The sequence below is a fragment of the Hyposmocoma kahamanoa genome, unplaced genomic scaffold, assembly GCF_003589595.1.
Source record: "Hyposmocoma kahamanoa isolate Upper Pololo Valley unplaced genomic scaffold, ASM358959v1 120, whole genome shotgun sequence".
Lineage (NCBI taxonomy): Eukaryota > Metazoa > Arthropoda > Insecta > Lepidoptera > Cosmopterigidae > Hyposmocoma > Hyposmocoma kahamanoa.
This window is the reverse complement of record NW_020653415.1, coordinates 79,377-104,102: the sequence shown is the minus strand read 5'-3', so window position 1 is coordinate 104,102 and position 24,726 is coordinate 79,377. Positions and strand designations below refer to the sequence as shown.

Genomic DNA, 24,726 nt, shown 5'->3' with positions numbered 1-24,726 from the left:
TAGTCGATGGCTTATTATAAGCTAGAGAACGATAGTGCAAACTGCGGTAAAAAATAAATATTGTTCGTGAAGAAGTTAAGGGTTTGAAACTTTTTTTTATGTTATCAAGTGACGGGGCGAACAAATCGTGCGGCTGGTGGTAAGCTACTAACTTCAATATTTTATATACGTTCTTATTTAGAACACACAGACTTCACGGAGTTATTTTTTATTTGACACAGTAATATTAGGAGTTAAAGTATGAAATTGCCGTTTTATTGCAATAGGTTCTTTGAATTTTCATAGAATCTTCATGGTTTGAGGTTTTCGAATGAAACTTTTTTCAAATGGTTTCTGTGATTTTTTTTTTTTTAAATTTGAAACATTTGAATATCGACTTTCAATTGTTTTTGTTATTCAATTTAGACAACAAAGATGGATACTGCGAAAATTCGAGTGATTTTTGAATACGAGTTCCGACGCGGAACTAACGCGGCAGAAACAACCCGCAATATCAATGCTGCGTTTGGAGAGGGGTCTACTAATGAACGCACCGTGCGATTTTGGTTTAAACGCTTTCGTGATGGAAATTTCGACTTAAAGAACGAGTCACGAGGAAGACCGCCCACACAGGTGAATAACGATGAATTAAGAGAGATAGTGGAAGCCGATCCTAGTCAAACTACCCAGGAATTAGCGGCATGGTTTAACGTTACCTTACCCACAATATTGACTCACTTGCGTCAAATCAATAAAATAAAAAAATACGACAAATGGGTGCCTCATGATTTGACTGATCTGCAGAAAGAAACGCGTGTTGAAACTTGTGTTGCCTTGTTGAACCGGTACAGAAATGAAGGAATATTGGATCGAATTGTAACATGTGATGAAAAGTGGATTCTTTATGATAACCGGAAAAGAAAAATGCAATGGCTGACCCCAGGTCAAATGCCACAACAGTGTCCTAAAGCAAAACTTACCAATAAAAAGGTAATGGTAACTGTTTGGTGGTCTCAGCATGGTGTTATTCACTATAGTTTTCTCCGATCTGGTCAAGCAATAACGGCAGATGTCTATTGTGCCGAACTCCGAACCATGTTGACAAAACTAGCAGTAAAACAGCCCCGACTCATGAATCGATCTTCACCATTATTGCTCCACGACAACGCGAGACCTCACACAGCACGAGAAACCATTTTGACCCTTCAGGAACTGCAGTTAGAAACCATTCGTCATCCTCCGTATTCACCAGACCTTGCTCCAACGGACTACCATTTTTTTCGTGATTTGGACAATTATCTACGTGACAAGAAGTTTTCTTCCCAGGAGGCAGTACAAAATGCTTTCACACAGTTTGTGCAGTCTAGATCGTCGGAGTTCTATCGCAAAGGCATTAATAACCTTCCCATTAGATGGCAGCAATGTATAGATAATAATGGCAACTATTTTGATTAAATAAATTTGTTAAAAATTTAAAAAATAAACAATTTAGATTTTCAGTACAAATCGGCAATTTCATACTTTAACCCCTATTATTATAAGATAAATAATACAATGTTGTTGAAATCTGGTTAAATAAATGATTTGCATAACTTTCAATCAGATATTGGAGTTTAGAGAAACAACGTGACGACCACTTCAAAGAATACATAACAAGGATAGTAAAACAATAAGTGCCTTAAGATTTGAAAGAGCAATGTCCCCGTTCGATGAATTGCTAAAATTATAGATCTAGGCGTTTTCATGCGTCAAAGTCAAGAACGAGTTTATAAATAAACACAAGCAACATTTTCTGCCTTACTTAATAAGCCGTCTCCATACAGACGCAATTGGATTTCAAACCCTATCACGTACATTTATTTTATTGTACCGTCGATGACAAGAATACGGCACGACCATTGCGTGACGTAAGGAGTTGGTTTTATGTCTTGTAATATACTGTAATGGAACGTAATTAGATTGGAAGTAGAGTAGAAATGTTTTATAATCTAATTAACTTTATGGTGACGTCTGTTTAGGAGACGGATTAGACATGCGCCAATAGCAAAATCGACGGCGGCGTCTGATGATGTTTCGACCAGAGGCGGCGGAATAAATGCCGTAAAACCGGTGTGGCACATATTTTTCAGGCGTTTCAAAGAAACATTAAAACATATATATACTTTAAATAATTTTTTGTACAAATTTTCAACGTTTTGTACACTAAAAATAATAATAGAATATAAAAATAAACATACAAAAATTTAGTAGCGGTAGAACTCCTTGTGAAAAAGTTTGTCCAGGGAATACTGCCACCTGGCCTATCATATGTTCCGGCATTCAAGGGTAAGGGTTTTGCAAAGCACATGAGATTTGTTAACTTAGATCTCAGGGCAAAGGGCACAGTGTCCTTCAGATCTTTGTAATTTCAAGCTCTGAGTGGCACAGTGGTTTGCTCCGTTACTAGATATCATAAAAAAGCTTCAAACGTCTCTATTTATGGTGTACTCGATGTGTCTACCGAATAACCAAAAACAATATCCGTCTCTATCAATATCTGGTGAAATTACAGGCACATGGGACTTGTCAACTTATGGCCACGGTTATCATGGTGACGGGCGCAGTGTCCGTCAGATCCTTCCCTCAGAGTGCCCCTCAGATTTACAAGCTCTGAGTGGCAACACAACAGATATGGACAGACGAAAAAATCGATTGTCACTGTGCAAAGCAAAATAACGTAGCTATTTTATAGTTTTTAATTTATTTGTAGTTTATAGTACAATCAAAAAGGACATGTTTGCTTCAGTTCTCGCAAACTCAATTAAAAAGGAACATTAAATATTTTAGACTATCAATCTGCTGAATAATATTTCATTTACATGTAGTTTCCACATACTTTTTAATCTCTTCACATATTTTTTTTAATTTCGTTATCTACATATCGTCGGGTATAGTGCAATTACGCGTAACTAGAGACGGGACGAGAAATTTTCTCCGCGAGAGAATATTCTCGGTTCGAGAATATTCTGGAATATTCCTTTTAACTGAAAATATTCTGAGAAGATTGAGAATTTATAATTAGAGATTTTATGATTGAAAATAATACCTACATAATATTTTTTTTTTAGTTCAATATCCGAAGTGTAAATAATAGCATTTATTAATATTTTGTGGAAAGATCTCAACGAAATAGTTTCCAGGGCTTGTTTTTGGTTTCATAATTGCACATAACTGCTAAAACGCGCGCCCTATTGCCATGCAATATGCTTGTGGGCCTGAAATCCACCGCGAACTTTATAACTTCAGATTAAAGTTCTGTTATAAAGGTTGTGGAAGCAGAAACGGAAACAGGTATGAAAAAGCGTACGGAACTTCTGCAGTTGCGGAAGCAGAAGCAGAGGTCTTTTGCATCACTACTTTATTTTAGACTGATTAAAGTGTGTATTCCAAAGAAATTGTGATTACAATGTTCTTTTAATTATTTCATTTCTTAGCTATTTAAATTATAAAGGCAGTTATTGAGATCGTTTTTTAAATATATGTATTTTACATAAAAATGTAATTTGAATAAACGTTGCTAAAACTGATCACTTAGGTACTTTGTTTTATGTGGAAATCCTAATTTAAAACAAACGTTTCAAATTAACAAGAATTTACTGAGAAAATATCCAAGAATATTTTCGAGAATATTCTCGTCCGCGACAATTTACCGACATTTTACGTTCCAGAGCAAGTTAAATTTTATATTTTACATTCACTTCATTAAACGTTCCAATGTACTCAAATCTATTAGTTTCATTCAAAACCAAGCTAAGAAAGTCACAAATTTTTTAAGTTCTCGTAAATTCTCTTAAAAAAGAAAGTTCTCGAGAACTTAACAGCAAAGTTTCCACTGTTAGAATATTCTCGAGAATATCCCATCACTACGCGTAACTAGTATTTGAGTATGAGTTTCATTTTGGTAATATTGTGGCCAAATCAAACCCGCGAAAATGTCTTGGCAACCAAATTAACGTGATTTAAGGCAATCTGTTGTTATCAGTCGGCAGACAACAAGAATTAATGCTTACTATGCAAAAACGAAAGTCGTAGCCCTTTTAAATAAAAAAATAATAAAGTTTAATTCCTCTCCTGTAAAATTTGATTTAGAGCAGATACGCGCTTTTTACCTACGACTATATATACGCGGATTTGCACTATATCCCCGATCATATCCTAATATATAACAACAGACAAAAAGAAATATCAATTTTTTATACCTGATTGAAAACGTATAATTCAGTACCTGCGTTTATTGAAACAGGACATTTTCGATCTTATTATGTATGTACAAGGACGCAGGACCCGCCACCGGCACGCATCTGTCTGTCTGCTGTTCATTTCTACGCCGGAACGCCAAAATGTAAACGCGTTTAACTTGCTTATAATAAAACATTCCGAACGAAGGTTTCCTTTTAAGGTATACTATGAGTACCAGAACAACGACATTAACTACCCAGATCACCCAGACTTATCGCGAATCGAACCCGAGATAAATTAAACTTGCAACTGCTACTTCTTTGAAGTCTTTTTTAAACACCAAGAAATAAGTTCGTCACCTAATCCAAATAAACAGTTACAAAACAAAAAAAAAATATTAAAAAGAGATAATAAAACAATTTATATCAGCACCAGGTTTTGTCAATAGGCTTAAAGCATTACCTCTCTGGATGGCAATGGACACTAGCTGAACCAACAACGACTCAAAGCAGTGATCGCAAAATTCATAATTGACACTTTCGCGAATGACTTTGTAAAATTCCGAGCGCATCCATTAATGTTTAGAAAAACATGTTCCAAATTTAGTACAACTACAGTTTAATATATATCTTATCTACATTTAATAAAAAAATATAACAATAACTCGCTACGTGCAAATTGTCGTAATCATAGGTTTAATAGTGTCAGAGATAATAATAACACGGTGTGGCTAACACACGGTACCTTCATAATCAGTCTACTGAAAAACTTGAATAATTTGTCAGATATGAATTTTACATAGGGTGTGTCAAAATTACGCTCTCAACAAATATTAGTCAGGTTATCGTTTTGATATTGACCTGTGCAACTTCGCCAAATCGAGTCAGCTGAGTGCTATTGGGTCAAAGTCGGTTGCGCGACATAAATTGTAAAGATAAGACCTCAATGCCTACTGTTTCAACAATTTCTATCAATTCGTTAAATCCAACAATATTATGAAGACTTTTTTTTATGGTACCAAGTGACGAAGAACAAACCATGCGCCTGGTAGCCTATCCATGTCAGTTGCAGTGCTACTCAGTTAACGGCCCATTTACACGGGGCCAATTGATCAGTCATTCCACAAAGCCAATCTAGTGAAAAGTGCGAAATTCGCAACGTCAACACTAGAGCCAGTATTACAAAAAGTTTCTTTAAGATTCTTTACCAAACGACAACACAAACTAGTGGAATGGCTTAGGATGCACGTTCACACAAGGAAATAACATGAGGCAATGCAATACACGCGTAGTGGATGAGGGTATTGGCCCGAAAAATTTGAATTTGTTCTAATTTAGTGGATTGTCTTTATCACTGGTCTAGAGACCATCCATGATGGATTGTGTATATTTACATGACTCCAATTATGGCTTGTCTTTATGGAATGACTTATCGATTGGCCTCGTGTAAACGGTCCTTAAAGATAATCGCAAAGAACTGAGGGGCACTGCCACTGCGTCCGTTAGCCTGAGACATAAAGACGACAACTCCCATGTGTTTGTAATTTCACCAGCGTCCGTACCCTTCAAAAACAGAACGCAGTATTGCTCTCGCTATAACCGGTAAAATCCACAAGCAAAAGAGGTAATCGTTACAGGCGAATCAAATCATGTTAAATTGAACGCAAAAATGCATGCATGGACTAATTTTATGCTTCAATACTTTACCTTAGTTACGCTTTATTTTGGTATTCACTGCAGCACATGCGCCTAGCTCTACAAATGATCATATCTGCAAAGGTACTCTAATCTTACCTTGAGACATTAGTTGACTAGTGTCTGTAATTACACCAGCACCCTTACCCTTCAAAACCGGAACGCTATAATATGAGCATAACTTGCTTGGCGACAGAAATAGACATGTTGGTAGTATTTCGTTGAAATTGAAAATTAGTTATCCTTTAAAATCGAGTAACGGCGTCTTTACTCAAGATCATACTGTCCTAATTTGGCACTTGACATCTTTTTACGGACATTTTCAAAAGATGAAACTATAACTTACATTAAAGATGACAAATAACTTGGTACCTCCCTTAAATCGCGAAAAGAAGTGAACTGTTCCATAATAAACATTCATACGCAACAAAAATGACTGAAAGTTTGTTAGCGTGTTTGTTTATTCCGTATTTTTAAAACGGTCCCTACAGTAAAAGTTGTTTCACGTGTAAAAGAATGTTAGCTTAGAAATTAGGAGCTTAAGAATTTCGTTCCTCAGGATAATGTTCAAAGCGACACACAAAACCGATGGAATTATCACACATTATCATATAACACTTATCGTCGCCTAAGAGTGAAAACCTCGTATAACGCGTTTTCACATAGTTTGTCTTTACTGATATTTGTTGGAAAAATAATTATAAACTTTTATGGAAATGAAACTATTTTTCCGGATTTAAATCGCGTATATTTGTTTTTTTTTTCAAACAAATCAGTAACGTTTTGGGCCCTTTACAGGTCCCATGGTCACGGTTGACAAATATACGCAATTTAAATCCGGAAAAATAGTTTCATTTCCTATGTGTAACAATCGCGAAAACCTAAAAACTCATTATAAACTTTTTGCTCAAATATATTATTAAAGTGATACAGTATCTGAAAGAGGTATAATTTAATTAATTAAAATGCTAACTACAAACATTATTGCGTTTACTAAATTCTACATATTTTTAACTTCGTCCCGAAAAATTACATAGAAATCACATACATGGTATTCAGTCTTAAGACGACGTTATAGAGTTCTTAGGTTTTTGCGATTATTATATTTATATTTTATTGTTATATTTTAACGGATCTAAATCACGTATATTTGTTTTTTAAAACAAACCAATGTTTCGGGCAATTTACCGGTCCCATGCTCAAGGGTTGACTAAGATAGTAGTAATCATGTTCAACATTAATGTAAAACAACCCTATTTTTCATTATCGTTACAAAAGTTATTAATTTAAATACCGTATATGCCTCCGTGGCCGAACGGTTACCATACTGGTCTGCCAAGGAGAGATTCCCGGTTCGAGTCCCGGGCCATGAGAAATATTTATTTCTCTTCTCTCACTTTGGGTGTAATTTGTGGTTGTCAATGTGTTTTTTTTTTACATCAAGTGACGGAACGTACAAGTCGTGCGCCTGATGGTAAGCTACACGCCTGTCCATAACAGTTACAGTGTTGACCCTGACATAAGTTAGCAAGTCCCATGTGCCTGTAATTTCACCAGGCTCCCGCGATACAGGGTTTCCCTAGTGCGGGGCTACGAGTGTAATTGTTACGAGCGGTCATAAGAATTAACATTTTGTATACAATTGCATTATGCGGTACTTAGTGACAACTGTTAATGTAATTTACATTTGTCTGTAAACTCATGGTAGGTACTCGGATCAATACGTCCACTTTTGTTTATGGCAGACGTTGAGGCGAGCACAAGGTTTATTTGTAATGAAGTTATGTTAAGTTCCTAATTTTCTTTTAATTTAAGCTGATCTTTAAGAGGAGCTGTCCAGGCCGCGAGGGCGGCTCGTTAAAGGCATTTCGTAGTTTGATGATCATTCAAACTTGTTTTAAATACAAGGAATTCATAATTGTGCTTGCAATATTTTTTTTATTTTGTCTTCCTATTTAATCTATAGAAAGCGTGGTCTTAAAAAAAATCGCATAAGATGGAAATTTTAGTTTTTGAGCACGTATAATTTAGAAACAATTTATATTATAATACGATTAGTCCCAATTTATAATAAAATTTAACTGAAACAGACAAACACGACTCGCAATATTAGTTTCTAGGTTTGTCTACCAGATCTGGGAATAATCTCCAACTATGCTAACCGAACTTATTTTAATCAAAATATCGAAATTACTAGCTGATGCCCGCGACTTCGTTTGCGTAGAAAAAGTACTTCGAATAGCCTACTGTACTATACTAATTCTCCACACAAAGTTTCATCCCCTATTTTAAAAGTAGTCTCTATGTCCATCTATCTCTATACCAAAATTCATCAAAATTCGTTCAACGGTTTAAAAATATAACAGATAGACAGAGTTACTTTCGCATTAATAATATTAGTTTGGAATCTAAATTAATTTTATTTTTATATACTTTTTGTCACAGTACTCTACAAATTTTTTATTATAATTGCTATAAATTGTTATAATTCGAACTTTCTATAAAGATCGAACAAAAAATAAATAAAATATTACAAATAAATAAATAAAGCGACATATCTTGTCAGCCGCTGGTAGCTGTAAAGATACTTACTTGGCTGAGTGAAGAAAAAACTTTCATAGTTTTCTCACTACGCTACGGCCTAAAAGCCGTTAAAACCAAAACCAAAGGCCTGCAGCAAGCACATAGAGAAATTGATAAGGTCTGCTGACTAGTTCCGTAGCTCAGTTGGGAGAGGGATAGCCAGCATTAGGCGACAAAATGTCTGGTTCAAGTCCAGCCGGATCGAAGGAATTTTTCTTGATCTTGGTATCAATTATAAAAACAAACTTTTCTACATTAATGTTTGTTTTTTCAACTCCGAAAATAAAAGGATATAAAAAGACACAAATTATTCTCTCCTTAGAGACCCCTAAGGCTCAATTTATATTGCGGCGGGACGGAATGGAAGCGAATTTTTGTAACAATATTCCGTGCCAAAATCTTCCGCGGAATGCGCGAGCATTCTCGAACATGCGCGAGAATTTGGTTTTGTTTTTGACAGGTTTGGTTTTGAAAGTTTGTACCTTACATATTGACCGTAAAGTTCCTTATGCTATGTACAATATCGTTAGAAAAATTCGGTTCCATTTCGTTCCGAAGAAGCGGCTTATCATAACAGTCATGTGCATTGGTTGGCGAAGCACATGTTGCTAAATTTAAATACGACTTTCACAGAACAATGATTCTTGCAGGCAAATTAATTGGGTAAAACATTAAACAACTTTAATAAGTCCTCTGCGGGTTATTTAATTATAATTTTGTTAATTATAAACATGTTAATACATGTGAATGTACTAACAAACGCGCAGTGAAAAAAAAAAACCACTTGGCTAGGAAATTCGATAATTTAGAAGTTCGTTAATCGTTAATCAGTGATGCGGAAACAGCTGAATGAATTTGAATTATGTATGTGTACCTGAAACCTAGTATGGCACGGTATATGAGGCAATGGTCTCTTCTGTGAAGCAGTGATGCTTCAGAAGGAGGTCGCCAAGCGTGATCAGGAGAGGGCCTGTCCCGCTCGGCGGTACCGGGGCTCCATTCGCCAGTAAGTTTAACAACCGCGAGGAGACGACGGAACGGTGTGGCGCACTTTGTTGTGAGGACGTAGTTCCTCTCAGGTGCTATAAGAGTCACCCAAGAAAGCCACTGTGGGGTTTTAGCCGGTAGAAGTCCTAGCGGCGGAGAGATATCCTAAGAGGATTTTACCGCGAAAAAATTATGGTACAGTATGGTTTAACGCAGAGCCAGAGGAGACTTATTGGCGACGATACATTCGAATCTGAACCCATAGTTTAGCTCACCGGCTAAAAAAAGTTGTTGTTGTGGCAAAGTTGACTGGCCGTTGGTTTTCTACAGAATATATTTCAGTGTGCTCATTAGCTCCATCATCTCATTCCGCCCACCCCCTTATACTATCCGATATCCAGAATTAGAGCGGGATATCATACTTACTTTCCCTTCAAGCGTACTAAGTGTTTTTGTTATATTTTATTATGCGCACAACCCAGGAATGGAATTCCCTGCCTGTGACTGTTTCCGAACACATACAACTCCGATATCTTTAAGGTCCGACTGAATAGGCATCTTCTGGGCTTGTTCCATCATAGACTATCTTTGGTCCAGGCGTAGGTAGTGGTCAAAAGTAAGTTTTTAAGTACATATTTCATAAGGTGTAGTTACTAAAATAGTGTGCAAGTTTTTTCTGCTAACCAGGAAAATCCGGAATAAAACATTTGAAAATTTAAAAAATATAGTTGACGTTTGACAACACCAGGGGTAGCTTTTGGGATGAAGTTAGGATACAACAGTCATTCGCATTACGAAGATAGTCTTCCCAGGCTTTCAATTTTAAAACTATACACACCGGCACATTTATCGGAACACAAGTAGAATCCCCGAAATAATGCAGTGTCTTCTCAAAAGTTTGGTCGGTTATTTTATTTAAGTCTAATTTGAAAATAAACAATCAGTCGACTATTTTTTTTTCATTCATTCGTTTCAATTCTCTACTAACACAGGTTAGTCGAGTTGGATGAGTCGTAAAGTTTAGTTAAAAAAGTTTTGTATTTATTAAACTGTCATTTAATCAAAGTTTAAACGGTTGCAATATATCAATTTTCAAACGTTTCAAAGAAAATTATTTCTTTTTTACGTTATGTTGTCACATAAAGTAAAAAAGAAAGAATTTTCTTTTATTTCAATTTCGAGGCTGTATAACAGTTTTTAACATTATATATTTAAAAAAACATGTTAATTTAATTGCTGCTCTATGTATAAATTCTTGTTCATTTACATATAAACGATATTCTCACTTTTCTTTCTCACTATTTCATGTTCGCACTTTTTTGTGTTCAGCTAAATGTTTTGTATGTGTTGTTTAATGGGAAACAGGCGAGATAACAAGACACATATGCAAAATATCTTAAACTTTGATTAGTTCGTAACCAAAATAGGATCAAACTTAGTTATTACAGAGCGCGCTCTTAACAATACAGCAGGAAATTCCAATTGACAAAGCTCACAAAGCAATGGTCACTCGGCCAATGGTAAAATTTAACAGAAGACTTTAAACCCACGTGATTGGTCAGTTCATATTCTCTATCCTTAAAGCGAGTGCACTGTAGTCTTGTCAAGTAACTTGGATTTAGATTTAGATAGATTTGACATAAAGCAAGTAAAATATATTTCTGTGCAGTAGTAGGTTTTAAGACTTTCGTGGATTCTCTCTACACGATTGTCACAAGTGGGTAGTTCCCATTTGTTTCCTAGAACATGACGTCATCGGACGAAAATAGACAATTTTGACCTATTTCTTTTTATGCAACATCGATGTGAGTATTATTGACAGATCTTTATGTCAAACAAAGTTTATGACAATTTTGGTAAAACTTGATTCTCATTTTGTTTCATGTCGACAATAAATGGGCTTAAGTGGAGTAGTATGTTGTTCTATGGAGAAAAGGGAGAAAAAAAATTTTTTCATCCGAGTATGTCACATTGTATAGAACAAATTAGAACTACCCTCACCAGATACAGAAAGAAAAACTTGAGGTAACGGTAAATTTATACAATATTATACGGTAGACATATCTCTACCCTATAATATTGACGTATATACGTGTCGACGTATGTACGTCTGGCACTAAAGCTGTCAACTGCCACTTATTATTTGTTAACTGACCATAGAGCGTATGAACCGTGATAAGAAACCCATAAGATAAGAAAAACGTATAATAATGAAATATAAGAAAACTTATAAGAAACTCTAATTGTAATGTAATATTATTCAGTCCTAAAGCTCAAACAATTATTGTCAATTAAAATAAAATATATATATTTCGTAATGGAAAATGGTCCGTACTACAAAACATCGCTTACGACATTTCAAAATTCTATTGACGAAATAATCGACGGTGGAAATTTGAAATGTCCTAAGAGACATTTTGTCGTAAGGTCATTTTCCCTTACGACATAATGTTCCTTTTTCCACAAATTTCACCGTCTATATATATTTTAATCCTTAAAAAGTACCCAATGGAACCGCCTTTGTTGACAACAATAAAGATCAGTCTTACACTCCATAGATCAGGGATAAAAGTGAAAGGTCATAAACGAGTCACATTTATATTAATTTTGTACCTTGGTTTTACAGGAATTAATTGGTTCATTCCAAACGAAATTTAGCGCTTCATTATAAAAAGCCTTTAGAAATACTACTTAGGTGAAATTATGCTAACGAAAATACGTCCATCAACGGTTTGAAAGATTCAACGTGGGCTGATTTAATTATTCAAAATCAATCTGCGTTAAAATAGGGTGTTTGAGGAAAAAAGTTTCGACAAGGACATTGGTCTATAAATACTGGCGCCTTTAGTGTCTCACTAAGAATTTTTTTGTTATTATGACCTTTGACCTTTCGATATTTTTAGTAAACGGGTCATTTATTGGTGAAATTACAGGCACATGGGACTTTATGTTTTAGTGTGACGGGCACAGTGGCAGTGCCCCTAAGATCTTTGCGATTAAAAGCTCTGAGTGGCACTGCAACTGTTATGGATAGGCGTGTCGCTTACCACCAGGCACACGACTTGTTCGTATCGCCGCTTGGTATGATAAAAAAAATCCCAGTAGTAGGTATATGTAATTTATCAACTGGCAAAACAAAATCTATATACAATGTCACTCACTCTCATATATTTATGAGATATACAGTGGTGGTCACATAATTAAAGACACCCTTGATGTTGACCACAAACAACAAATTAAATGATATTTAGAGACCCAAGATAGGTATCAATTCCATTTTAATAGTCATTTTACATACACTGACATCATATATTTTTTAAAATGAGAACAGTATCAAAGTTTAACTAAAAAGAGTTTACATAGTTCCTGTTTCAAATATCATTCAAACTTTTTCGATACATTAGCTGCTGGCCATCTAATTAAAGACAGTGCGTATTTCGTGTTCTAAACTTGAAATAAAAAATAAAAGAGAGCACTGATTTTTTCTAATATTGAGCGAATTTTCGTGATACGCAAAATCTCACTCAGTTTTAGCCGTGCTCTAAGTTTATTGTGAAATTTAAATTGAAATATTATGGGAAAAAGCAAAAGTTGCGATCCTTCCACAAGGAAGATAATTCTGATTTTTTATGAAAAATGGTGGTCATATAGGAAAATTGCAGAACACTTGCGATGCTCGAAAGATATGGTAATGAACGCTATCCGGCATTTTAAGAAATTTAACACTACGGAAAATGTGCCTAGGAAACCTACACCGCGAAAAACAACCCAGCGAGAAGACACAAGAATAGAATTGTTGGCTAAAAAAGACCCTTTCAAAGGATCAGAAGTCATTCGCTTGGAAGTATCTGGTGCAGAGAAATCTAGAGTGTCTGCAAGAACGGTGAGAAGGCGATTATGTGAGGCAAACTTGTTTGGAAGAATTTCTCGGAAGGTACCCCTTTTGAAGAAAGAAAACATCAAAACCAGATTGCTGTTTGCCAAAAAATATGCACATTGGACAGAGCGACAGTGGAAAAATGTGCTTTTTTCTGACGAAACTAAAATAAATATGGTTAACTCTGATGGAAAAGTTTACGTGAGGCGTCCTTCAAAAAAAGAAATGGATCCAAAATACACAAAAAAAACTGTTAAACATGGAGGGGGTAATATCAAAGTTTGGGGATGTTTTTCTGGTCACGGTGTGGGACCTATTAAAAAAATAGAAGGTAACATGGATAAATTTCAATATAAAAATATTTTAGAAAACACCATGTTACCTTATGCCGAGGATCATTTGCCGGTGATATGGACTTTTCAACATGATAATGATCCCAAACACACTTCAGCAGTGGTCAAAGAATTTCTTAGAAGCCAATCAGTAACAGTTTTGGACTGGCCACCGTATAGTCCTGACATTAACCTGATCGAAAACTTGTGGTCCCGTGTGAAGAAAATGGTTGCAAAAAAACGTACAAGTAACGTGCATCAACTATACACGGCATTTAAAGAGGCATGGGAACAGATTTCGATTGAAACTTGCAATAATTTGATTGCTTCTATGCCGAGGCGGTGTCGGGCCGTCATTGCTGCTAAAGGACATGCGACAAAATATTAACAACGTGCTTTTATTTTCTTATTATACATCTGAAACTAATTTTATACTCAAATTCGTTTTAACATTTGTAATATTTTTTTTGCAGTTACATGATTTGTGTGTCTTTAATTAGTTGGCCAAGCTTTTGTATTAGTTTATAACGGTGTAATTAAAGAAACTTAATAAAAATTTAAAATACGACATCTTCGTTCTCTTTATTTCATTTCAAACATTTCACGATACCCGTTAGAATAATTTAAATAATATTGCAAGCTCCTATTGCATTATAATAAAAAAATATAGGATAAGTAAACTTTGAAAAAATAATATTCTCTAAGTGTCTTTAATTATGTGTCCGCCACTGTATATAGGCAATTTGAGGCGGCGTGCTTGGATTGACTCGGGATTCCTTAGAACGGGCCGATACGGGTTTTTTAGTTCGAGTTCCGTATAAATTTGGCGTTTTAATCTTCGATTAAGGCACAATAGCATTATCCTATTCCACTTTAAACTAGATTTCACAAAATAATTGAAAGTCAAAATAAAAACGACACTTTTCCCTCCAAAAGGTCCAGTGCGAATGTCACTTTGAGATTGAGAACAGTGTGACCATTTGGGCAGATTTAATTTTTACTAATTTTCATTGTCAATGTGGCAGAGTTTGGCAGATTTAGGAATATTCAGCAAGTTCTTTATTATTTTTAGGAACAAACTGAAAACTTGTTGATTTCTGCTACTACGAACGAACATCTGAAGCCAAATACACGACAATGTTATAAACATAACCTATATCATGTTTATAACCCCCAGCTTCTACAGGCAGTACTCAATTAGCTGTTTTTGATGCTTTGATAATGAATCACAAGTATTGATAGGTTAATTTAATGGACGTCGTCAAAAACACTGGGTTACAAAATACACGGGATGTAGCCATCCTTCTTTTGACTCAAAATAAATTAGTTCACTTGTGGTTAAAAGCTACCATTAACCATATATTAAAGTACCGAGTTTGATACATACATGCATTTGCATTACGAAATATAGCCTCTAAAAATGGAAGTAAGATGAAAAGTAACACGTGAGTCTATTAATTATTTAAACGTAACCTTATTCAAGCAAGTGAAATTTACTCGATTTTTTCAAAATACCAATAACAATTTGAATAATGAAGAATCTATAATATACATATCTGATAAAATAAATGACATCAAAAAATGGTGAATGTGACGAGGTACATCACCTTGAGGAATCTATTTTCTAAATGAAATTACTCGAAAGGTTTTACTGATAGAAAGTACACGTTTTAGTGCAAATCGATGGATTCATTACTTCAAAAGGTTAGAGCAGCCCCGTGAAACGCATGGCGGTATATGTATAATGATCGTATTTCGAGGGCTTTACGCATTATCGAGCAGGCATTTTTGATTTGACATTGTAAAAACAGGATACAAAAGCCATGTGTTAGGCGGTGTGAAAGCACTCGAATGGGACCGCGACGAGCACAATGCGCGCGCGCCGTCCGCGGCTTCGCGTGTCGTCATGTGGTCGGCGCGCCGGGGCGTCATCCGCCTGTACCGCCAGCGGTGTAAGTTTACAACACGCCACTGTCGTCTTTTGATCATATAGATCACAACGAAATTACAATTACTTACGCTGACTTACATTGTCAAATAGTTCATTACATTTTAATGAAAACTTTTTTAACTTGTTAGGATAACGATTGAAAAACACAAAACAGATAATAAATATGTTTTTATTGAACGTCAGGCTGTTTCACCACCATAATATTCAATTATTTTTTTGTAAAATCACGCCACTAGTTTGTAATATTTAATTATTAATACAAAGATCGAAAAAATCCTTTCATCCGGCCGGATTCGAGCCGACTTCTCCTAGCAAACCGTGTCAGACGCTATGGCAACTCAGCCGCGAAACGAACCCGCATACCTCATGAATTTTTCTATGTGCTTGTTGTCGGATCTTTGTTTTTGGTTTTAACGACATATTTTACCGTATCGCCATCTGTGAGAAATCTATGAAAGCATTTTGTTAAATACTAGACAATAAATAAATAAAGGACGGAAATAAACGAAATTAGTAAAAGATACGAAGGACGTACCATCAAAACAAGCATATTATAGGTAACAAAATCATCTCTGGATGATTGATTGTGGGCATTCATTATCAGTATTTAGTTTAAATTACATTATTAATCATAATTCGTTTTAAATTCTTTTTCAGGTGCAGGTCGCGGTCTGCCACACTATCTAACATCACATTATTTGGTAGACATTTGTACTATCTTTGTTAGAACGAGGACGAAGTTAATGAACGTAGTCGAGTAAAGCGATCGAATACCAATGCTCAACGACGACGACGACACTGTAATTTGACACCGCAACGATGTTCACCAAAGCTGATTATGTGGCCCCTGTCTACTCTGATTGCGGCGCGGCAAAGTTGCAGGGTAGTAACTTTATGGGGAAAAACAAACAGATTTAAGCAATTTTATCAGCAGAATTTCAGTTGTCACGTTGCCGTGTAGCGCGTTATTACGACAGCTGTGTGTGTTGCTATAAGCGGTGTTGCCAGGTCAAATTCGAGGCAGAAGGGAAGAAGCTGTGGCTAATTCTTGATTCAAATGAACCTCTGAAAACCACAACCAATGAATTTTACAAGTATCTAATCAGCACGCATTCTACAGCAAAAGTTACGTGTGCATTCTGGATTTTTAAAAATCTGGTTAGGACAACCACACATCTTTCCTAGACTTGCATAGGAGATAACCCACCTTCATTATAGCTGTCACTCATGTCATGTCACCTAGGACCTGAGTATTTTGCAATCTGTGCAAGGAATTATTGTGGCTTTAAGATGTAAAGCATTCATACATCAATCAGTACGGCTTGTTGGTTTCCACGAACGATCTACGGGTCAACTAACATAATATTTATGTCGTTTGTCGTACATGGACATGGGACCATATTTGGACAAAAGATTCGTCTACTTCTGTATTTGGCATATATTTTGAATTGTAATTTTGATGGTAACGTTTGACATCATTTGTACGAATGTATATGAATTTTGCACAATGTTTAAGTACGCTAAACGGGAGTCACTACACTTATGAACGCGGAATCGGCTTAAGGGTGTATTTCCACCGGCGAGGCGTGACGAGACGGGGCGAGACGATTTTTAAAATTTGTACGGCAAATATCAATTCTCTCCCAGCGCATCTTCGGTGGAAATGGTCGGGATTGACGAGAATGAGCGAGACGAGATTTGAAATATTTATTGATGTAACATTGAACCGTATTGCTGCCTACATAGACTCTTTATTAACTCTGCAATGGAAACACAATTCACGATGTCTCGTACGATATCGCGAGCACGCGACTGTATCCCAATACAGTCGCGTGCATTAAAATGTAAACGTTCACACATTTTCGAAATTATGTAAATATTAGATATTTCAAAAAATGTACCTTGAGTTTTATTTTTTTTTAGTTTTTGAAAACATTCAAAAATATGTATTCACGACACCATTATAAAAAAGGTATACTTTTATTTCAGAGAAAAATAAACAAACTACATTCAATGAAAAATATATAGTACTGGTGTCACACATGTATCCATATCAATTTCGTAAATATTTATACAATGCATATTATATATTTATAATTGCATTAAAATGTACACGATTAGGAATGTGACTTTAACCACTTTTGAAACATAGCATCGTTTTCAAAAATATATTGTAAACTTTTGATGTGTATTTTGCTAGTTCGTAATATTTGGCCTGGGATAAAAGATTATAAAATAAGTTATTTTCGAAAAAGTTCTTTTTATTTATATTTATTTATTTATTATATCTTAGAGAGTAAAAACAGCTTATATTATACAACATGATTATTTCTTCTTACAGTGTCTTCATTTGATTCTTCTTCCGTTAACATATTTAATAATAAGAATTTGCGGGACATGGTACCTACTTTAGCCGCGTGTTTATCGCTAGACGAATTGAAAAGCACTGTGTCTTCACTACCCATAACCATAGCGCGAGCTCGCGAGTGCTGGCGCGAGACCGTGCGTGCTTGCGCGAGCTCGCGATGGCAATTTTTGGTGGAAATAGGTCGGCGAGATTTCAATTCTCGCATCGCCTCGTCTCGTCTCTCCTCGCCAGTGGAAAAGCACTTTAAGCCAGTTCGAAAAAGGTCCACTCAATAAGAACGAAAAGAAATTGCGCGTTTATATGGACATAAAACATTTTTCTGATCGGCTTCACGTTGATAAATGTGGTGACTCCCTGACGAGAATACAACATTGGATCAAATTAATAGTTTGACACGAAATGTTATTTACATTTAAGATAAAACACGATCTTCAATAAACCTGATAACAACGCAAACATGATTTATGCGGTCGATATGCATACGAGTTGACCCAAATGCGGTGCCAAATCGAATTATAGAAAAAGGGTTTGAATACTTGATCGCATCGTGTTTTGAAAAATGATCCTTGTGTCGGCTATTTAAATAGCAAGATAGACTACACAAAAGAACACAAATCTTGCCTTAAACGTCACAATAGGTACTAATGTCAATAAAAGCTTTTTAACATTCTGCCAATCCTAATAGAGAAGTTTCGAATTCGTGTGCTGAATGAATGGCCTTTGATCTCGCAACATCTGCCAGTTCCACCAAGTTCAGCACATCTGTACACTTTATGTCGTGTTGCTGTATACTACACGACATCGTATATCTATTTGGGATATGAAGGATGAATTTAGGAGACGGGCAGCAGTATCGCCCTATACATACAATACCCTAATTGCTCGAAGACACTAGCAAAGCGTCTGTTTCCATTGGGCAATCATAAGCACGCTTGACGCTGAAGAGCACTGGCAATTGGAGTCGAGCCTAGTTTGCAGCCCACCTGTGATCGCAAAGCGTGGTGACGTGGCAAATTCTCTTATTTTTACCGACCTCAAAAAAAAGGATGAGGTTCCAATCGAATTCGAGGTTCAATTCGCCTGTTTTCTTTTTATATTTATGTATGTTACGTGATAACTACGAGTAACTAATTTGTGAACCGATTTTGATGATTCTTTTTTTGTTGGAAAGAGGCCTCAGTATTGGTCCCATTTAAATTTAAAGGAAATATTCCACCCATAAGGGTGGCAAACTAAGGGATGAATCCGGTTTCGCGCACTTTCCGGTAACCGATTTCAATTTTGGCAAATAGATGTAATTCCACGAACTTTTGAGGTCGGTATTTTTTTATAAAAATGTTATTAATGAGGCAAAAATGTTATTAATTTTATAAAAATGTTATTAATGAGGCAACTTATGACTTACTTGGAAAGGATTAGATCAGGGAAGTCTGTTAATTTTCTTCAAATCACTTCCATTGAGAATCCACTGAGATTTACATTGTAATTATGATAACATTTGTTATTCTGCTAAATTCTAGTTGCAATGGCAGTTGAGTCTCATTAGAGTGTAAGTCGAATGGCAGTGATGGCATTCATTCTAACGATCGATGTTGCCCTACTAAAATTATTATTATAAATTACTATGCTACTACTACTATGTTACTAATTAATATAATTTAATAGCATATTTTAGTTTAATCAGCAAGGAAACACCGATGTTTTTTCTACTGTACATTAATAGCAGTTCGATGGCACGAATCCATCGAAAGAAACGTTAAGGAATTCGTAAACACGCCATTGAAAGCAAAAGGCAGTAGAGCTTCTTGTGAAAGAGTTTGTCCAGGGAAGTACTGCCACCTTACCTAATTCTGCCGCCAAGCAGTAATGTCAGCATTATTGTGTTCCGGTTTGGAAGGGTAAGTGTGCTGGTGAAATTATGGCACATGAGACTTGTTAACTTATGCCTCGGTGTGACGGGCGCAGTGGCAGTGCCCCTCAGATTTTTGCGATTTAAAGCTCTGAATGCCACTGCAACTGTTATGGACAGGCGTGTAGCTTACCATCAGGCGCACGACTTGTCCGCCCTGTCACTTGATATTATGAAAAAAAGAACAATACCAAATAAATTCAATTGCATTTGAATAGTACCTCGATGGCCTGCCATTACATACAAATGCTTGCCATTGACACTATCCAACACACAACTGCGATGACATGGGTCCTGATATAACTGATATGAGTTATATTTTGCGGCGATTTTATCACTCTTGTCGCGTCCAGGTTCCATGACTAGCCACAAAGACGTAATAACTAGACTGACAGACATTCCAAATGAGATTGTCTTTCTTTTGGACAAAACACGACGAGGACAGTTCTGACCAGACTGCCCACAGTAGAAGACAACTTCCCCTGAAATATTGTACAGATGGACATACAACTCTCTAGATAAATTGTTCTATAGAAATTTAGTACAAAAAAATGGACATGACAACTCACTTTCTACTTCTACTTCACTTTCAAAAGAACAAAAGAATGAAAAACTGTAACCTTAATTAAGCTGTGAAAATCATACAATGTCAACATCAATTAAGTCACCACCAAAACCTTAATTAGTATGAAGAATTTATATTACAATATACACTTTTATACAAATTATCACAGTGAAGAATGAGTGTTTCTCATTATATTTTTACACAACAGTAAATTTAATTTTTATTGCAATGTTCTAAATAACCTTTTTACTTTTTTATTAAATTAAAACCAGTTTATTATTAAACCGGACTTTATTATTAAACTAAAACCAGTTTATCCAGTTCCTACGTCATTCCTAGATTCGCTTGTGGCTTGGTGGCCGATCGCAAATAAAATAATTAAAAAAAACTAATTTATTTAACATGAAATGCACACACATACAAGAAAAAAAAATCAAATTAAAAACTGATTCAGCTACAGAGAACTAAGCATTTTATTTATTGTCCTCTCTCATGTTCTGCCATAGCCCTGAATGGTCAGTAAAAATTATAATAATTTAAAAAGAGTTTAAATTCCAAACCATTCGCAAATAGAACAACAAGTATGCATTATGTGCCATTCGATGTGAGTGATTATTCAGGAGATGGCAAAGCCTTCTTTTTATTTTAAATTTCTTATCAAGGATGTTAATATGGATGCATTACTTTAAGAACAGGTAAAAGCCAGTGTGTGAATATGAAAGAAATGTGATGTGAAATCAGCCCAAAAAATATTTGAATATTTAAACACTTAGAATAATAACGCATAGAATGATAGTTTCACATCAAACGAACTGTCACAAGTGAGGCAAAAATCAAATTCATGTAGGCTAGTTTTAGTAGTTGGTTAATTTTCGGTTTTAGTGAATATTTATATAAAAATACAAGTTGAAACGCATTACTTCCTTATGGAATGTGATGTTAGTATCTATTTTATGTTTGTCTGGCGTATTTTTACACTCATTTACCGCACATTTCGTCATTTTTAGCTAAAATTCTTGATTTGTTCGCGGTGCAAGTTGACCTTGAGCACTGAAGGCCCGCCCACTCGTGTAGGCCCATTGGGAGCGCTTAAATTTGCCTCACTTAGCATGTGCGGACTAGGTTTCTATGCGTTATTATTCTAAGTTTAAACAATGCAATGTTTGCATTTCGGTTACTTTTAAGATACAAGTTTGAGAAAACAACCAGGATTGCTTGTCAAGTAGCCTCTGCATGCATTTCTGTTTGAATGTTGATAATAATTAGAGCAGTGTCAGCTCCTGCAGCAGAAATGAATTGTTTGTTTTTTTAAGGTGTAACATGGCTATAGAGCTGGCAAATTAGACTATGATACTTCTACATTCAAACTTTTGGATGGCAGTATAACTTAGTGTAGTTTTTTACGTTTCATTGTGGTGTGACAATTGTAACCATAAATAATAGAAAACTCAATAAGTTAAATATGTGAAGGATAGCATAACTGGCTACTGAAAAGAAGAAAGTAGTTTTTTTTAAATCTGCAGTGTTAAAATCTGATTACTGATGTAGCTTTTGTTCTTATTGTTCGTATCTTAGTTTTTTACCTTACTTTAATACTTTTTTTTATAATATTAAGTGACATGACAAACAAGTTGTGCACCTGATGGTAAGCTACATGCCTGTCCATAGCAGTTGCAGTGCCAATATCTCTATTTATTTGGTGTTTACAAGTCTTATTAAGAGCTTTAACTCAAAAACACACACTAACAAAATATTCAGAGTATTACAATAGATTCACCAAGATACACATACATATCCTGCTGCACATGGATATCTACCAGACTATCATAGTCCATCACAATTTCCCAATGCAGTGTAAGGACTAATTTAAACTAATTTTATTAAGTATTTCCTACATTTACCAACATTGAAATTTACGTTTCTTGCAATGCAACAATAATTGTAATGACCTAGCTGAGAAAATATTTGTCCTCCATGCCCGTCGAAGTATGATTCCTGGCAAGGACTGGCATCGAGACTTCAAATAATTTTGACAGCATATTTACATTCAAAATTTGAATAAACCTAACTGCAAATTTTATCCCTTGCCTTGATAGAGAAAAAAAATATCACAAAGCAACCTGTAATCACAAATAATATAAATCTGCAAAAGATTCTTGAAGTCTTCAATGAGTGAATATAGTGGAGTATATATAGCCAAAATTTTTCCTTAGAAGATACTGGAGGCATACATTGGGACATCATAATATTATATTGGTTGAGTAAAAATAACTTTCTATCAACACAAAGCAAGGTTGGCTGTTATACTCATTTAACATAAAAGTAAACAAATTATTCATGAAGTTCTAGGGCAATGCATTGTCTCCAATTGTTGATGAATTAACCAATGTAAAATATGCAATAGCTTAGTAATTATTTTAAGTACCCCTGCTGTATGCTATATATTGATATTATTTTTGAAAATTTACTGGTAAACCTAAGAAATTACTTTGATATGGTGCAAGTACGAATTTTACTAAGGGCATGATTACACAAATATTAATTTTAAATGAGAAATGTAAATAAATAACTACTAGTACATACAATAATGGTTCAAATGAATAGAATAGATACAAATAGAATTAATAACTGTTGTAGCTATCTTAATTTAGCTGTCTATTGATAAAGTGTACATATTAATAAAAAGAGGGTAGATTATGATAGTATGTAGACAAGGAAATTTGAGATGACCACAATGTAGAGGCCATATGATACTGTGAAAGTAACAATGGGCACAAGCCATGCACCAGGAACTTGTGTTTTATATCCAGTTCAATGCTTAACACAAGTAAAATACGATGTAGTCTGTACAATCAAAGAAATAGGCATAAATGCACCCACATGCAATTCTTAAATGGTTCGCCGAATATTGTTTTTCATCACATAAATTCTAGTCTGATGAACTCAAGACCGCTCGAAACATTGATTGACCAAGTCGGAAACACAGTAATATATGCAGAACGGCGTGTGAACTCACGTTCCTTATCTGCACGAGCCGTATTGTACATTATTTTTGACATCTATCCTTCGCCATTTTCACCTGCCTACTTGTGGACACAGCGTGTCCGGTATCGCCAAATCGTTAATATACAACATTTCGTAACAACAATTAGCGTGCGAACGAACTACAGACTGCGAAAAAGTCGTCTAATCATTTGTTAATTACTAATATAGCCTCCAAATCGCACAAATGGCAACAGAGGTCAACTTACCTCCACTTCGCTACTGCCCACCGTTTTCTCAGGTTTATTGTCCGAATTGGTTTGCTGGTCGTTTGCTAGATTGTGTAGCGCCTTCGTTTCTTCACAGGAAATGCTTATGACACTTTTATCCGGGGCTTTCGGTTCCTTATCATACTCCGGCGGAGGAGCCATCTTGAAGGTAGAAGTCAGATGACACAAGTCTTATGACTTTTACACACCGAAAACACTCTCCACCCCGTTGAAAATAATATTTATCACAACCTAGCTATTATATCTTCATGTTTATGTAATTTAACTACAACATTACTAAAGTTCTAATAATTTGCAAAACCGAATTCATCATTTTCGACAGGTTCGGATTCCGACCAACATTTTCAACGACTACGCATACGCCATCAAGTGGCAACAAACGCCAACAAAATTGTATGCAAAAATTGCAAGGCGACGTTGTTGTGGTACTATATGAACTGGTTAAAAAAATTGTGCTGTAGAGTGTTACTATCAATAAAGAGGAAGATTCGTATATTTCATTTCTCTCTCTAATAGTGTCCTAAATTTATTAAAATAAATACAGCCACTATTTAAGATACGTTATAAACAATATAATTTTAGTTTAAGCTATTCTGAGTTTCTCTATACTTTCTTATCTTTTTAAACTGGTTGGCTTTAAATTCAATACTAGTAGAATAATACTAATATATAATAATAAAGGTGGATTCACAATACACAAATTCTGGCAATAATCTTGAGTTAACCAAACAAGAGTTGTCGTCGCCGGTCCTGATTGATCAACACAAGATCATATGCCTGAATTTATGCAGTGTAAATTCACCTTAACAAGTCAAAATATTCATCAACTGGACCAACTGTCTATGTTATAGATATTTTGTCTTTGTTGTTTTTTGTATACAAAAGAAGAAAAAGATACTTTCGTCAAAAATAACAATTTATCCATCAAATTTGTTTATGGGCCCACTGTCGTATAAGGGCCCGTTCCCACTATGTCGTAACATTTTATTTA

General features: G+C 35.3%; 1 protein-coding gene across 1 annotated transcript in view; it reads right to left on the bottom strand.

Annotated features, from left to right (window-relative positions):
* LOC113240099 overlaps positions 1–24,127 on the bottom strand; it is an 89,398-nt gene extending 65,271 nt beyond the window's left edge. Inside the window, exon 1 of the mRNA XM_026477320.1 lies at positions 23,715–24,127. Within this exon, the coding sequence (XP_026333105.1) occupies positions 23,715–23,876 (162 nt within the window). The 5' untranslated portion in view covers positions 23,877–24,127. The remainder of the gene's footprint in view (positions 1–23,714) is intronic.
* Positions 24,128–24,726: the final 599 nt, after the last annotated feature.